At 44.1% G+C, this 17,945-nt stretch overlaps 1 protein-coding gene across 2 annotated transcripts in view; it reads right to left on the bottom strand.

The window, feature by feature from the left end:
- The window catches only part of LOC311235201 (kelch domain-containing protein 1-like), a 51,165-nt gene that overhangs the window by 23,889 nt on the left and 9,331 nt on the right, over window positions 1–17,945 (bottom strand). The window contains exons 4-12 of one of the 2 annotated variants that reach the window (XM_084322573.1): window positions 15,114–15,226; window positions 13,502–13,586; window positions 13,069–13,167; window positions 12,190–12,264; window positions 11,941–11,999; window positions 9,074–9,180; window positions 5,491–5,563; window positions 3,888–3,972; window positions 3,459–3,536 (exon numbers count right to left, since the gene is read on the bottom strand). In XM_084322573.1, coding sequence (XP_084178699.1) covers window positions 3,459–3,536; window positions 3,888–3,972; window positions 5,491–5,563; window positions 9,074–9,180; window positions 11,941–11,999; window positions 12,190–12,264; window positions 13,069–13,167; window positions 13,502–13,586; window positions 15,114–15,226 — 774 coding nt within the window. The remainder of the gene's footprint in view (window positions 1–3,458; window positions 3,537–3,887; window positions 3,973–5,490; window positions 5,564–9,073; window positions 9,181–11,940; window positions 12,000–12,189; window positions 12,265–13,068; window positions 13,168–13,501; window positions 13,587–15,113; window positions 15,227–17,945) is intronic. The other variant, XM_084322574.1, reaches the window with a different exon arrangement.

Raw genomic sequence — 17,945 nt, 5'->3', positions numbered from 1 at the left:
GTCCACTCACTTTGACAATCTGAGGAGGAAGGCTCTGTACTCAGATGGAGGCTCCCTCACATGGAAGAAGAAGTCCGAACTCACAGAAGGCCCGAATAGGCGCTTGGTGAGGAGGAGCCCTGACCACCCCCCTGAAACAGATCCATCACATGGACCTGAACAGCACACGGAAGTCCTACCAACAGAGACGCGCACGGTGACGTACTCTATGGTGGGGGAATTCCTGCGGTGCACACGCCCAATATACCAGGCCGTGGGACCAGGAAACTCCACCACCCCCCCCCCCCCCCCCCCCCCGTAACGTGCCGAACCGCCACGTGACGGGAACCTTGAAGGACAGGGGGTGTACCCCTGACCGACAGAAACAAGGGGGAGAGGAAAGGTTACCAGTTCACCCCTTTACGACCCCACACCCATGATACGATGTAATGACAAAAAGAAAATATGACAGTCATAGTCAGCTCTATGAAGCGTTTGACAGCTCCACACAGCGCATGAGCTAACCTGCTATCTGATTTTTACTAAGGAAAAACACAGAATACCGGTCCAACATACACATGTGCTTCTGTGGCCAGTCCAACCCAGTTGTAGGTCACATGACACACACAACCCATCATCACCTACAAAAAATGGCAAAAAACACTCAACAGAGGAACGCCGTTTTTCACAATGAGAGAATACATCATTCTCGATTAGTATCGGCCACAGGCCTTGCTAAGCACACATGACAGCGACCAAACCATTTTTTCTTTTAGGAAAATAAAGTTTCTCCAGCAGATTTAGCACAACCTCAGCAATCAAGCTAAGAGTTACATCGCATCCCTACCACACAAAAGACACAATTAGTGCACAAACATGTCTGATAGGAGGATGAAAAAGTCCCCAGGGAACCGGGGGGAAACACAATCCTCTTATTTTACCCTCAATACGGCCAGTTAAAACAGGAAAACCTGTTAATATGTGAACACACTGTTCATTGTCATCACAGGTTGAGAAAAGAACATTCTTTTACTCACTTGTCACCAAGCATAGCTTCATAGGTTAGTTACCTTAGTTGCGAGTACACGGTACATATAAACACCATGATGTTTCTCACACAACAACCAGATCATTACATCCCGATTTGCACGGAGAAGTTAACTGCCAGTGACAAAAACAGCTCACACATAACCCGCGCCGTATCCCAAATGCATTGCAGCAACACACGTTTTGGGAAAAACATCGTTATTCACAATACATTTAGAAAAGTAAAACCAGAAAACGTGTTATAAGGTCTGGTCAAACCTGTTCCTACCCGGAACGTAGATCAGCTAAGTGCAGTCACAGACACCGTAGGAACACAGCCGCTCCTGTGTTGTTCGAACTGGGCAGCGTCGCCGCTCCAACCCGCACTACAGTCCTTTGTTGATGCAACCTTGCCGTCCTGGCTCAGGGCAGGGTCGACGAAACATCCCCTGTCAAGGATGACGTCGTAGTCAAGAGTGTAAAACATGTTAAAATCAAAGCACGTTCAACAGAATAGCATCAAGCTAACGGCCGCTCCAACCGTTCGGGTGCCACTGCTTCTGCTCGCGAGACGCCGAGCTAACGACGCACGCGATCAGAAGCGAGCTCACGGCGGCGCGCGAGAAGCTAAGCTACCCCGCGCCAGGCCATGGCCTATAGCAGCAAGCTAACGTTACCTAGCGATCACGACATGCTAGCACCGCAGCTAACAGCTGTGAGCAGGCCATGCAGCGATCCCAGCAGGCTAACGCAGCAGTTAACAGCTGACTGGCTAACCGTAAGCTAAGCAACTATCAACTGAACCTGTAAACAATGACATAACACTCACCCAGACAGGCCGCCGTTCTGAACCTCTCCTCACTTTTTAAGAGAAAAGAGAAAACAAGATGTCAACACCGCTTCACAACGGTGATTTTACCAACACCCGACGGAATCAGCACAATACCAACTGGCCTGTGTAGCTGACTTTGAACATGGATCTGCCGCTATCGCACATCCATGCACATATCCCCTCGTGAAGGAATACTCTCATTTGGATATGAAAGATGGGGCCTTAACACAGTGACAGAGAGAATCCACTCGTCCAAAACACACAGGGATCACCAGTGTTAATGGTCGCGGCCCACTAGTTAAAACTATAATGGTCTTCAGACCAAGGTCTTCTGTCGCCTAGGTGGCTGAACAAAGGACCCTAGCCTGTGGCCGGTTTCCATAAACATTGTCAAGTAGCCCCCATAGCACTAACCGACAAGTGGAGCCTGCCAGCAAACACTACTCACCCAACCTGGAACGCACCGCTTCTCACAACAGCGGCATGTCCGACAGTTCAGCTGTGGCCTGACAGGTTTCACCCCAACAAACACAGCAAGGAACTGCAGTTGAGAAGCATGCAGCGGCGTGCTCCCAATACGAAAACCGGTGGAGGGTTTTTAGAATGATCATCATCTTCTAGACACTCCAGTACGAAGACAATATCGCCGTATTTTCTCGAAAATAGTGAGAGAGAAAATAAAGATATGATGTCAACGTATCTCCTTCCTTGTAAACAAAAAATGTTCTCCACTAACAACACGTCAAGTGGGGTACTACCGAGGCACTTTCTTGTGGTGAAAGCGAGAAGGAGGAGAGCAGGTGACCACACACCTGCTTATGAAGGTAAGCTGATGAGGGGTGTGGTCAGACTAATACTGGTATTAAAGGTACATTTGTGGAATTTATTCAGTGCGCGTGCACGTACGCGAGGAAGTGCAGTAGTGATGCCAAGCAGAGCCCCTTAACGAAACAGAACTAAAAACAGCTCATGTTGCCACATATTCATTCATTAAACCTTCTCTTTTTGAGGACTGCATACATTCTTTGCAAACCAAAATACTATACTTTATACTTATAGCACATGCATGAGCCTGGTCTCTTTTGAAAGATGACAGAAAACTCACTTTTAGTGCTAATGAAATAGAGTAACATATGTTTGAACTTAAGTTGTAGAAAAACTTTTTTGAAGTAGTTAGTAGTCCAGAAGTAGTATTTCCAAAAACATTGGTATGGCTGAAAAGACACACTGGGTCCATAGCCTGAAGTCTTTTGTAGTACATGTCCAAATCCGTTGAGAAATGAGTGATTAGAAGCGGGCTCAGAAAACTATTTTCTCATAGACTTCAATGCATTCGACGGAGAATTCTCTTCCTGTTTTGGCTTGTGACTTTTCACCTAGATCCCAGATTCCCTCATTCCCACGTGGGGTACCATTGGAAAGCCCTACTCATTGGTTACAACTCTGTCCAATAATATGAGTGACGGAGGTAGAGGCTCGAGAGTGGTATTGTACAATACTGTGTACTTCGGCGCACGCCTCGCATATCAGCATGTAACTCAAGAACACCTGAAACAGCCATCGACGGGCACCAAATATGGCTTTAATTTGTTCTATATATTGTATTAAAAAATATGCACACCCGAGCCGCTAGAGGTCGCCAAAGTTCCGGTGGGAAAATAGTCCTCCAGAGGGCCAACATGTGGGCCGGCACAGTTATCTACAAGATGATGTTGACAAGAAAAGGGTCAATAGAGTGGTAGAAAATTCCCCAAAACCCACTTGAAAGTGTTCAAATATAAACAGCACGTGAAGAGTATACCCACAGAACAATAGAGTACCTCAGTCCAACAAGTCTGTTTTAAATTTTCAGAGGAACAATGTTTTCAAACTTTATCATCTAAAGATGGCAAGTTAGTGTTGTGTTCATTCAAAGACAGTTAAAGACAGTCAAGTGATTTAGATTAACGTCACAATAGCAAATACATGAGATGTCCAAAAGAAAATTATAGACTTATATTGTTCTTCAGTTCAAGGGTTCAATTGCCCTCTGTAGAGCAACAAGTCATACCGAGTCCATGACGACAGAGAAGTCCCGGCTGCCCCCGAAGACCACCACGTCGTCGTCCTTCCCCCGACATGCGGAGTGCCACAACCTGGGGAGGGTCAACACAGGGACATTCAGTCTGTCAGCTATTTACACTCCCAGCTACAAACATCTCTTTGGGGAAATAGATAACAGAAACCACTATAATTGGGCCTCTGAGACTCTAGTTTACACAGAGAACTTCCATCAGCTACCCATTACATCGAGTTGTGAGCTTTACTTCGACTCTTTGAATACAAATAATTTATTAATAATACATTTGATTTATACAGCGCTTTTCACAATGCTCAAGATGCCTTACGGTATGGGACAAAATCAAAATCATCAAAACAACTATGGGTCAAAAGCAAGAGTGAATAGGTGGGTTTTGAGGGCCGTTTTAAAGGACGGTAGGGTGTTGCCATTGCAGATGTGGCTGGGGAGGGCATTCCAGAGGGAGGGGGCAGCTGCTGCAAAGGCCCTGTCGCCCCAGGTCCAGAGCTTGGTCCTGATGGAATGCAACACCAGCAGACCTGATGTGACAGGCCGGGGTGTGGTGGTGGAGGAGATCAGAGAGGTAGGGGTGTAAAATAAAGAAAGTCAGTCTATGACTGTGGAAGTTGTTTGCTTTAACCCCTTCACTGCCGCACTACCAAACGGTTAACCCTTTCACTGCCACGCGACAGCCGGTTAACCATTTCACTGCCAGCAACCGTTGGTTGTGTGATAGTAAAGGGTTAACCTTCTGTCGTGTGGCAGTGAAAGGGTTAAGGCTGGTACTGTTGTGGGTTTACCTGGGCTTAAGGCTGGCCAGATGGTGGGTTTACAGGTGGTGGGTTTACCTGGGCTTAAGGCTGGCCAGATGGTGAGTTTACAGGTGGTGGGTTTACCTGGGCTTAAGGCTGGCCAGATGGTGGGTTTACAGGTGGTGGGTTTACCTGGGCTTAAGGCTGGCCAGGTGGTGGGTTTACAGGTGGTGGGTTTACCTGGGCTTAAGGCTGGCCAGGTGGTGGGTTTACAGGTGGTGGGTTTACCTGGGCTTAAGGCTGGCCAGGTGGTGGGTTTACAGGTGGTGGGTTTACCTGGGCTTAAGGCTGGCCAGGTGGTGGGTTTACAGGTGGTGGGTTTACCTGGGCTTAAGGCTGGCCAGATGGTGGGTTTACAGGTGGTGGGTTTACCTGGGCTTAAGGCTGGCCAGATGGTGGGTTTACAGGTGGTGGGTTTACCTGGGCTTAAGGCTGGCCAGGTGGTGGGTTTACAGGTGGTGGGTTTACCTGGGCTTAAGGCTGGCCAGGTGGTGGGTTTACCTGGGCTTAAGGCTGGCCAGGTGGTGGGTTTACCTGGGCTTAAGGCTGGCCAGGTGGTGGGTTTACCTGGGCTTAAGGCTGGCCAGGTGGTGGGTTTACCGGGGCTTAAGGCTGGCCAGGTGGTGGGTTTACCGGGGCTTAAGGCTGGCCAGGTGGTGGGTTTACCTGGGCTGAAGGCTGGTAGGTTTACCTGGGCTTAAGGCTGGTAGGGTGGTGGGTTTACCTGGGCTTAAGGCTGGTAGGTTTACCTGGGCTTAAGGCTGGTAGGGTGGTGGGCCTACCTGGGCTTGTCGTGGTGTTGATGTTGCCTCTCTCCCCACTCTTCCCTTTGCATGTCAAACTCCCAGCCGTCGTCTAAAAAGGGGAAACATTTACATAATGAACCAGGCTTCATACCTTCCGTCGGGAAGACTGTGTACATGTTCAAAGACCCTGGAAAGCCAGGACGGTACTCGTTTTAAGAGTTCCTCCAACCTTGTACACGCATCAGCAAATACGCATACTGGCATACAGCGATTTATACCCTTTGTGAATTCAAAGCAGATAAAAACAGCGCTCATCGCTTCTTTGGACATAAGACTGGGAAGTACAGTCCGCATACTGGAAGTTGACGATGTAATAAATAAGTATTAACGCCACAAAAGATGAGCAGTGCACTCAAAACGCCACTTTCTTTAGGCTATGTTTACAGCAGTTTTTTTTGCCTACATCTGATGTTTTTGACCACCTCTAATTTTAAAAAGGTGAGTCATGTCCGATTCCTGTACTTAAACACCATCGTGGCCTTACTGCTGAGAAGGGAAGCCAATTCAGAATATTTCTGATCCGTTTACACTGAAAAAACGTTGGCAGATATGTTAAAACACTATTGTGTCCTTACTGCTGAGAAGGGAAGCAAATTCAGAATATTTCTGATCCGTTTACACTGAAAAAACGTGGGCAGATATGTTAATCGGATCTGAAAATATCCAATTCAATGTGCGTTTGCCCGTTTTATGACGCATATCTGATATTACCACATATTGGCCATAAACAAAAATCTTAATTTAGTCACTTGAACCAGGCAGTGTAAACAGTATGGTCTTTTCAGTATAGAGGTTCAGTATTCTTAACTTTGATAAGATATTCCTTTATTGATCCCCTTGGGGAAATTCAGGTAACATAGCAGCATGGGGGAGGGGAGGTACAGTAGAAGACATACAGGTACAGGTCACAGAATTATAGTACAGTGGAAAAGTAAAAATAGAATAAAAAGGCAGTGTAAACAATATAATTACATTTAGATGGTTCTTAAAATCCCTGGGTGTCTACCGTCTTCTGGTTTCATTGAGTGTATGCTTACTGTATGCTTGGTTACGTTCAGGAAGTGGCTTTATACTTTACTTCAAAAAATTACAATAAAAAAGGTGCAACTTCACTGGTGTTGCTCTACAACCAAAACAATCAGGGAAACTGTCAATAAAAAAATTTGGACAATAAGCCTTTCAAGTATTAAAAGGAACACGCCAACTTTTGGGGAAATTAGCTCATTTGCCATCTACCCAGGAGTTAGAAAAGCAGATATACCATTTTCTTCTCTGTGCATGCAGTAGGAAGACACGCACTGTTAGCCTAGCTTAGAGTCATTCACTGGAAGTAGGTTACTCCAGCTATAGCCTAGTTCCAACAGTCACGAAATACATTTCAAAACTTTCCTGTAAACATGTAGTGACCTGTGTATTTACCACATGGATAAATAAACATTTTAAATGGAGACATTTTCGTTTTCTAAGCAGATTCATACTCTGAACTATCTTTTGCCGAACCACTGCTGCCTGGGCACAGTGATTTCATCACCTGAAAACCAATGTGACTGTTAGCAGGGCTTTTCAGGTGATGCGTGAAATCACTGAAAAAATGTGCGACTGTTGGGAACTAGGCTAGTCGGAGTAACCTACTTCCAGTGAATGCCGCTAAGCTACTATAGGCTAACGGTATGGGTCTTCCTACTCCTACTGCATGCACAGAGAAGAAAAGGGTATATATCTCCAGTCTAATTTCCCAAAAGGTTGGCGTGATCCTTTAAGTAGATTAACCGTTTACTTTCATCAGTTCATCACAAATTATGCAACACCAAACCAAGTTAGGTGCTGCATATTGCTACTGTTTTTTTTTATGTCTCATACAAATAAAAATAGGAGCAGTTTTTTTTACCTACTGGGTGGAACCTACAGTAGAGTAGGTTCACCCAGAACATAATATAGGTTTTAAAGCAGAGTGTAGGTAGTCGGGTTAGTAGCTTCTGTAGGTACTGAGGGTAGTAGGGTTAAGGCTCTCACATAGTCGGGCGGAACATACACAGAATAGACTCTGCAGAGGTCAGCGCATACTCAAAATCACGAAGCTCCAATTTTGTAACCGCCAATTATCTAAGGCTGCTCGGCGTGTTGATTGACATTGACCTGCATTAAATGCGACACCGATCTGCATTTTACTCTGAACAGCTCACTCCGTGCCAAGAGAGTAGGGCAGGATCATGGTTCTATGGGTAGGATTGGTCCGGTAAAACTGGCAGGTAGATGCTACATTTTGCTTTACTATCGCTAAACATTTGGACCATGTCTTTTTCATCATCTGAAGAAACTTGAAGTTTGAATGGCTTTTCTAATTTTGAAATCTTGGAAACGGAGATAACCTAGACTCTTTATTTTGACATCGGTGGATGACGCCATGACAGAATGTGTAAATAGCATGCAAGGATTGTGGGAAATGTAGTAAACTGGCACAAGAAATGTAGGAAATTGGTACGCGGTGGTACGCTCGACTATGAAACCTCAAACGACTGCGGACATGCAGCACAGTGTCCAGTCCACTCACAGTATGCCGGACTATGTGGGAGCCTTTAGTAGCTTCTGTGTGGTTGTGTAGGTACTGAGGGTAGTAGGGTTAGTAGCTTCTGTCTGGTTGTGTAGGTACTGAGGGTACTAGGGTTAGTAGCTTCTGTCTGGTTGTGTAGGTACTGAGGGTAGTAGGGTTAGTAGCTTCTGTCTGGTTGTGTAGGTACTGAGGGTAGTAGGGTTAGTAGCTTCTGTCTGGTTGTGTAGGTACTGAGGGTAGTAGGGTTAGTAGCTTCTGTCTGGTTGTGTAGGTACTGAGGGTAGTAGGGTTAGTAGCTTCTGTCTGGTTGTGTAGGTACTGAGGGTAGTAGGGTTAGTAGCTTCTGTGTGGTTGTGTAGGTACTGATGGTCGTAGGGTTAGTAGCTTCTGTCTGGTTGTGTAGGTACTGAGGGTAGTAGGGTTAGTAGCGTCTGTCTGGTTGTGTAGGTACTGAGGGTAGTAGGGTTAGTAGCTTCTGTGTGGTTGTGTAGGTACTGAGGGTAGTAGGGTTAGTAGCGTCTGTCTGGTTGTGTAGGTACTGAGGGTAGTAGGGTTAGTAGCTTCTGTGTGGTTGTGTAGGTACTGAGGGTCGTAGGGTTAGTAGCTTCTGTGTGGTTGTGTAGGTACTGAGGGTAGTAGGGTTAGTAGCTTCTGTCTGGTTGTGTAGGTACTGAGGGTAGTAGGGTTAGTAGCTTCTGTCTGGTTGTGTAGGTACTGAGGGTAGTAGGGTTAGTAGCTTCTGTCTGGTTGTGTAGGTACCGAGGGTAGTAGGGTTAGTAGCTTCGGTCTAGTTGTGTAGGTACTGAGGGATTTCAGACATGGCCACAGCTTTATTGCATTGGGAACCAGTGTGTAGACATACTTCGCTTCCCCGTCTTATGCTCCTTCTCGTTCCAGCACCCATTTTAAACTTTTAGTTGTGGGGTCTTGTTGGTACCGATTGCTTCTTTGGGCCAGCTACTCCTGCATCCTGGGAAACTTTTTCAATAAATGAAAAAAGAGACTTACTCAGCGGTTCTCCGGTGACGCCCAGACCGCCAAACAGGAAGAGCGTGCGATCAGACACTGGAGTCAGCGTGTGCATGGAGCGACCCACAGGTACACAGGAGGACTCACTGGTGGAGAGAGTGACATGAGCACACAGGCATGAGCATGTAGCATGAATGGACCAACTGCTGCTACATGTGCCCAGATCTAGGCTAAAAACGAAAGGGGACAGAGCTTTTTTCCATAGCCGCCCCTAAACTGGAATAGCCTCCCCTTCCACATCAGGTCAGCCCAGACCCTTGGTCTTTAAGTTCCAGCTTAAGACTCATCTATTCTCCCTGGCCTTTGACCAGAGCTGAGCCTGCCTCCTATGTTTATTTTGTATTCTACTTTTCTCTTTTATTCTTATTTTGTTTTTGTTTTGTACTCATTTGTATTTGCACTTTTATATTTAGTATCATGCTTTGTATGTGTATTCTTCTTTGCTCTATGTTTTTATCTGTGAAGGACTTTGGTACAGTCACAACTGTTGTAAATGTGCTATATAAATAAAGATTTATTGATTGATGAATGTGTAGCATGAACATTTAGAATTAATGTGTAGCATGAGTGTGTAGCATGAGTGTGTGGTCGGTCATAACAGTGGTTGAGCTTTTCACGCCTTCGCCCCTCACTCTGACACCTCAGCGGAAACACTTATTCATGCCTTCGTCGCTTCCCGCCTTGACTACTGTAATTTAATCCTTCTTGATGCTGCCAAGAAGGTTCTGGATCGCTTGCAGTATGTCCAGAATTCAGCTGCAAGGGTCCTCAAGCGCACCAAACCCTGGCAGCACATCACCCCCACCCTGCAAAAACTCCACTGGCTCCCCCCCCCCCCCATCAACTACCGAATCCCCTACAAGATCCTCCTCCTTGCCTATAAATCCCTGCACGGGTTGGCTCCATCCTACCTGACAAGACCTACTCCACACCAGCACGGGGCCTCCACTCCAACTCCGACCTCCTCACCAGGCGTTCCACACTGGGAGACCAAGCTTTCTCCGTAGCTGCCCCCAGGCTGTGGAACTCCCTCTCGCCTTCCATCCAAGGCTCCGACACCATCAACCTCCTCAAAACCCATCTAAAAACACACCTGCCTTCGCGCTAACACGGCGCTGCATCCAAGTAGCCTCCCCTGTTGTTACTATACATATATATTCATATCTCGTCTTTTATATAGTTTCTCTTTTTATGTAAAGTGTCCTCGAGTCTGAGAAAGGCGATTTTCTCTCCAAATCTAATCTAATACATTATTAACAACCGGCGATGTAACAAGAATAACACAAAAATGTAGTAAGTAATGGGGGGTGGGGGGAGCAGCAATTAAGGATTCATCTTTAAACATCCCTGCTAATAGGCGGCTAGGTGGTGTAGTGGGCAAGGCACTCGCCACCAATGTGGAGACGCTGGGTTCGCGTGTTCGAATCCAGCTCTCCACATTGTTTTCAGTTTAACACTTTGGTTGCCTAAGGTTAAATTAATGATATACCATAGATTGCCAGCGCTATTTGTCTATGGAGAAAGTCCCCTTCTTTGCAGGGCTATAACTTTTTAAATTCTATTGCTACATTGCCATTATTAGGGCCCATTCAAAGTCCTATATGTATTGTTCATTGTGTAGCAACGTTAAACTTTTTCATTCACATATTCATAGTAAAGTATGGTCTAATGTATAAGTATGTTTTCATCTCTTTCTGCAGCTTTCTCCAGAACGTGATATATAGCCCCAAATGCATTATATTGATGATGAAATACAGTTTGATGGCAATCAGCGCGATATAAAAAATTCCAACTAGACGTACTTCTAGAAGTTACTACACGTCATCTGATGTTGACCGGATGGGCGAGGGGGCGTTTATAATTCCGTGGGCAGCGTTATACCAATCATCTAATGTGGGTCAAATGTTGATAATATCAGTTATTATCGAAGACGGTAACGTTACACGCTGAAACTCACCCCAGTCTCCGCGCGCCGTTGGGCGATCATCGTAGAGTAGAAATTTTATCATTATGGGATATATTATTACCCGGTCCATCTCCAGCTTGTATAATGGTATATACGTCCAAATCATGTTGTTTATCGAGTTATTGGCAATCGATCGCTATGTAGAGTGACGAGCTAGAGTCACGGGACATGTACCGAGTGGCCGGAAGCAATACGGACGTCTAGCAAAACCTCTAATGCGCTTCCTGTTAAGCGCTTGCGCCGATCGGCCACCAGATGGCGCCCCTGAACCGCCAGAGAGCTCAGTGGGTCCTGCTGGTGGATCTCAGGCCAGCGGAGGGACATTATGAATCCGATCGCAGATTTTTGAAATATTGATATAAAGACGACGTACAGCGTCCCCCGGCAACTTTAGCATGGCCAGCAAAGACGTCTAAAGACGGCTCCCGGCAGTCAAAGTGTTAACTGGTCGTCCGCAGTAATACACATTGGCCGTATTACAGGGAGGGAAACTGAAGGGTGGGGATCGGGGGTCGTGGACAGCGACTCCTACAGGTCGGTTGGTGCGCCTGCGCAGTAGAATCAGGAAGTGTCGGGGGCAGCGTGAGCCTCCCACGCGTTACTCCTCGCCACAGAGATCGAGCTGCGCAGGTGAAAAGATGCGACTGCTGTTACCTCAAATACCGGAGGGGACTTGTGCTATGTATGACTTAGTCCACATTGCAGCCGGCTTGTGGGAGGCAAGGAACAGCCTTCGTGACAGGGGAGGGTTGAATTGGATGATATGAAATTGGGATGGGAGAAAATATAGAAAAATGGGAGAAAAAGTGGACAAAAAAAAAAAAAAACATCCCTGCTAATTAGCCAAGTAATTTATTTTTAAGATTGAAGAAAGTCTTACATGCAAGTCCACGTCCAGGTGTCCAGATCTAAGCAGTACATGTCCAAGCTCTTAGTCTCCTGGAAGCAACAAAGCAGGTATGCATATTGGTGAATCAACATATATATATATATATACAATTTCATATCTAGCCAATAGAGATCGAAAGTGTCAACAGCAATATTTTCTTCATCAAATGCAAATCATTGTTTTGGTGACAGCACATGAACGACAAATATCATGAAAAGTATATTCAGTCAGACAACTCACCAGGCCTCCACAGATGTAACCCTTGTCACCCAGAGCGGCACTGGCATGGGAGGCCCTGGGGGAAGGAGCCATACCCTGTGGAGAAACAGAGAAGAGGGAACATAATACAATCAATGGAAATTAATCAGCCACATCAGATTAAGTCCAGTTGACTCCGTCTGGACTAAGAACCCCCCCACAGACACACACACACAGATCTCCCCCTCTCTGCCCACAGACTCTGGACTAAGAACACCAAGTTCTCTTTTACCTCTATATTTATTTCACTCAATCATTTCATTTTTAGCTACTGTTTTTTTTGTACATTGTGTCCTATATGTTACTTTATGTTTATAGTGTCCTATGTTACTTTATGTTTAAATTAGATCTTTTTATATACACCGTGGGAAGGGGGGGAACGTAATTTCATTTTCTGTATGTCTTGCACATTATGGGAAATGACACCAATACAACGGTGAGTGAGACAGTTCACCGCTTAAAACCACGAGGCGGGTGTTCAAAGCAAACGTGTTTGTCATCAGTTGACACACCCGTTTATTGTGTGCGGCGGCTTAACCCTTTCACTGCCACACTACCAAATGGTTTCACAACCACACTACAGAAGGTTAACCTTCTGTAGTGTGGTAGTGAAAGGGTTAAACTGCGGTCTTACATCTCTCACGATGGCAAAAGCAATACAAAAAAACAGCAATGAACTACATTTTTCAAAGGGGTTGCTGGCACAAGTATGTGCAGAAGAACTACCAGGCGAGAGGGTCTGCAGGCTGGGTCTCTGAGAAGTACCGTAGTTGAAAGGTCATTAGGCTAGTTGGCTGGAATTCATGCTTCAGAAGGAATTTCCTCTAGCGATGCTTCTAGCGAGCAAATACAGGTTCTCACCTGAGCGTCTGGCTCGCTCCATGTAGAGGTGCGCGTGTCAAACACATTAACCTCGTTGTTCCAACCCCAGAACCTGAAGAATGTGTTTGCAATTACCGCCTGAAAAACACATGTGGAATGAGGTTCGATGTAACAAAGTACAATATGAAAAACCAAACAAGACGGCAATTTTAAAAAGCAGAATTACCAAATTAGCCAGTACATTTATTTATTATAATCCATTTTAATATTATTTATATATAAATAAAAGGAACTACTCCAATGATGAGATCATTGCCTGTATGTAGCCTATGACTGCACAACATTTATTCCAAAGTTCACTTTTTGACTATTTATTCAGATCAATATTATTAACACTTAATAGTTTTGTCAGTTATGGTTAATTGAGTAATTCTGCTCAATTGGAAATATGATGTAATGTTGCCGTGATTACCCAGGACATCTCATCCACAGTAAAGCGATTCGAGTCCGTTGCCTCGCGCATGGTCTTGCATCCATACCCTCCAAAGTAGATTAGTCTACACACCACAAGAATCAAGAAGCAGATATTAGTCATTCTCAACATCGTAACATACCAGAAATCACCCCAATGACTGACTCATTTCTTTTGACAGCTAAATAAATGTCTGCAAGATCCAGAGGGTTGTTATTAAGGTGACCGCACCCCCTAATAGGGAAAAATAAATATTTTAATAGATATCACTATGGAACTTTCCCAGTTGGTTATGTACATATAAACTAAGAAAAAATATATTGCAAGTTCTGAATTTTATATATGCAAATGAGGCACTTACCATTAAATATGCACACATTTGCATGCATCGCCAAGACTCTCATCACCAACATGGATAATGCCAGATTCAAAAACTTGGTTTAATTTTGTTGATACATTCAAAACGAAACTTATTATAGAGAGGATTGTGGCTATGTCTTCTTATCAGCCCATACATCAGGAAATACTGTCTACTGTCATACAAATTAGTTTTCGCCTAGTTTTGGTATAAAATGTACTATAAACACAGCTATGAATGACATATCAACAAACCCTTCTATAATAAGCATAATATGGATGGGAAGAAATGTGGAACGTTTGGAGAGTGTAGGTACTAGGGAAATGGAGTTCCAAGACTTTGTGTGTATGTAAAATGCATAAAAACTAGTTTCAGAAAACGACCTCAAAGTTCTGTATTGTAATTGAGATCTATGGACACAATCAGACAAAATGAAGTAAAATAAACAACTAAATGTGTGTTGACATTTTTATTGTCACTAGTTTCATAGAAGACATGTTTAGGAAGCAAAATATAACAAAATCTCAATATCGTCGATTTTGGGGGTGCCGTCTCGCCTTAAGTACTGCCTGCTGCGATACACCTGGTGACCCTTTGAGCAACAGGACAGGGCAATATATCTTGCTGCCAGAAGGAATTGAAGGTAAACACAAGACAAAATATTCAATACATTGAAAGAACAAGTTAGATCACGTTTAATGCAATAGTGTGACGAGACTAGTCATTGAGTAACTTGGCCAAAAGTAGTTGTTAAGAGCAGCTATAGAGTCCCTCCAAAAATCTGTGAGCCATTTTCCTTGGGCATAGCTAGAAACACAGGTTATATTTTTAAAGTGCTCAGGTTTATCAAATGGTTCCTCTCATTTAGGCGTAGGTGCTTTGTTAGCAGCAAACCTAGCAATTCCTCAGGTTTATCGCATGAGATAGCCTAGTGCTGCATGAGATAGCCCTAGTGCTGCATGAGATAGCCCTAGTGCTGCATGAGATAGCCCTAGTGCTGCATGAGATAGCTGCATGAGATAGCCCTAGTGCTGCATGAGATAGCCCTAGTGCTGCATGAGATAGCCCTAGTGCTGCATGAGATAGCTGCATGAGATAGCCCTAGTGCTGCATGAGATAGCCCTAGTGCTGCATGAGATAGCCCAGTGCTGCATGAGATAAGCTCTAGTGCTGCATGGGATAGTTTGTCTGGCATGTGTGTTTTTAAGTCAATGTAACCCAACAGGAGGGTTTGTTTCAAGGGAGAGCTCTGACCTGTCCCTGTGAACCCAGCAGGAATGTTTGTTGCGGGGTGAAGGAGCAGCTCCTCTGGTCTCCGTCACTCTCCTCCATGTGTAGCACTCCTCGGTGACATCAACACTGTACAGCTTACAAACACACAAGGCATTTCAAGTCAACAGTGATTCCCACATACAGACTCAAGCACCACTCCACCCATAAAAGAAAGATGATTTATTCTGCCCATAATCATACACATTCACCCAAAACGATAAAACTGTCATGTACAAATTAATTTCATGTATTCTAAAAATAATTTCACAACACCGATTATCAACCGATGTAGTCAGTTTGAAAGGTGTGCTTTTGATAAAGCTGAATTTTTTTACAGGGTGACTTTAGGAAACGTGCAATCCCAGTGCATTAGCTATTTCTGTAGTGGTTTGGTAGTGTACTGTATGCACAGAGCAGGGTTCTTCTAGGAGAGTCCCGTCTTCATGACTGTCACCTAATAATAGAAAGTCCAAGTCAAGACAAACTGTTCTTCCATGTATATGGCTGCACTGCACACACACACAACTGCACACACAAAACAGGCAGAGAGCCAGTTGTGCTTAAATGTGGTCCAAATAGACAGGTTTCTTGTTTATAAACATACCGTATTTGAGCCAATCAGAAATACCTGCTGAATCTGCCCCTACCTTGTTTGTACAGGATCTCCTCTGGTAAATAAGAATACCTTGAAGACTATAACAGGAGCACTCATTCAAGGGTTCTATGACTATGCCTCATGGTACCAAAGCACCTCAAAGGCCCTAAAATCAAGACTACAAATCACAAAACAAACTGGTCAGACTACTGCTTGGCCTTACTCCTAAAACCCACCTCACCCCTGCCCATTTTGACAATCTAGGATGGCTTAGAGTAGACGACAAGAGTACAGCAACTTGCAATGGGCCTGACGACCAAGGTACCCATGTACCTGTCGAAATTAGGGCTGTCTTAAATGCTTCGAAGCTTCGTTCGATGGCACAAGCTTTGATTAAAAAAAAATTTGAAGTTAAAAAAAAGAATTCAAAAATTTACTTTTTTTTTTTACTTCGGTTTGTGTGTGTGTGCGTGCGCATGGGGCCATTGGATGGGGCCGGGGGACAAATACACTGGAGGAAAGTAACCCAGCTCAGCACTGCCCAAATTATATCATCACTATTGCCTGTTTGAAGGATATCATCCTCAAACACATATACACCACCTACACGCCTATTCTCAGTCCTTGCCCCACAATGGTGGAATGAACTACCCACCCCAGTTAGGACAGCCGAATCCCGTCCAATCTTTCATCGTCGACTAAAGACGCACTTCAACCATTATCTGATTTTTCTTTTTTTAAATACAAATTCTAACCCAAACTAACCTTATGCACTTGTCCTAATAAACTAACCTACACTGTAACACGCAACACTTTGATGAATATTGTTACTCAGCTGATCGAGTTGTATCCTTCCTGATGACCTGTCGTACAGAACTTGTAAGTCGCTTTGGATAAAAGCGTCAGCTAAATGACTAAATGTAAATGCCTTGTAGAATTCCACACATAAAGAAAGATACTGGGATGAATAAACAAAATAGGAAATAAAATGTAGAAATGCATGCAATACATAAATAAATATGAATCTCCATATATGAAATAGAACATTTAGATAAGGTGCTACTGAGATGTTTGTGAGTTGTTTTTTTGTGGAAGTAGCCCTTCTTAAAAATGCATGAACATTCACTGATAATTGGTCTGTAGTGGAGTCTACAAGGTCTACATTGCCGGACCATGTAGAATCCGGACCTTGTAGACTGACATAATTCTGTGCATAGTTTAGTCTACACAGGCCATATTTCAAATAATCAAAATCTTACTTCATTCATCTTAAACATTCTTGATTTGGGGGATTGGTAGTTCCCATGAAATCTGAAGTTGTTCAAACGACAACAGCGATCCACCTTGAATTAGATCACAGCCGAGTGAAACCTTAACAATCCATTTATAGAGCACATTTAAAAACAACAAAGTTTACCAAAGTGCTGTACAAGTCCCACAACATAAGATATAATTTTTTTTTTTTTTTTTTTTATTTATCCTTTATTTATCCAGGAATGTCCCATTGAGATACAAGATCTCTTCTTCCAGGGAGTCCTGACCAACACAGCACACAACAAGTTTCAACATAAAACAGGGCATTAAACAAAAAACATACAATTCAAATATAAATACAGAGGGTCATTTGTGCAGTGGCAAGGAGCATAATCACATCAACAATAGCATCAGGTAAAACAGTTACATGTTTCATAAAGGGCTAATCGTAGCATACCTTTAAAAGCATTCACAGTAGGAAGTGCCTGTAGACAAAGTTTCACTTGCAGCGTATTCCATAAAAAGGGAGCATAGTGGGAGAATGCAGCTTTACCAAGCTCTGACTGCATCAAAGGAACATTTAACAGCATCCCATTTGCTGCTCGTCTGGTATTAAAAAAGCAAGTATAAAAGGACAGAAGTCTGGAGATATATAAGGGCAGCTTACCTAGCAATGACTTAAGGATAAAAATCAACATGTGTGATTGTCTTCTTTGGTACAGAGAGGACCATCCTAATGACTGATACAAAGTGCAGTGGTGGGTGCGAGAGCCTGCACCTGTTACAAAACGTATGGCAGTATGGTACGCAGAATCCAGCTTTTTAAGCAGGGAGGAAGGAGCATGCATATAGATTACATCGCCATAGTCTAATACAGGCAGAAAGGAACTCTGCACAATTCTCTTCCTGGCTTCAGACGGGAAACATTTCTTTAACCGGAAGAAAAAGCCCAGTTTAGGTCTAAG

This window comes from Notolepis coatsorum (assembly GCF_963971535.1).
Source record: "Notolepis coatsorum genome assembly, chromosome: 10".
NCBI classification, from domain to species: Eukaryota; Metazoa; Chordata; class Actinopteri; order Aulopiformes; family Paralepididae; genus Notolepis; species Notolepis coatsorum.
This window is presented reverse-complemented; position numbering and strand designations above follow the sequence as displayed.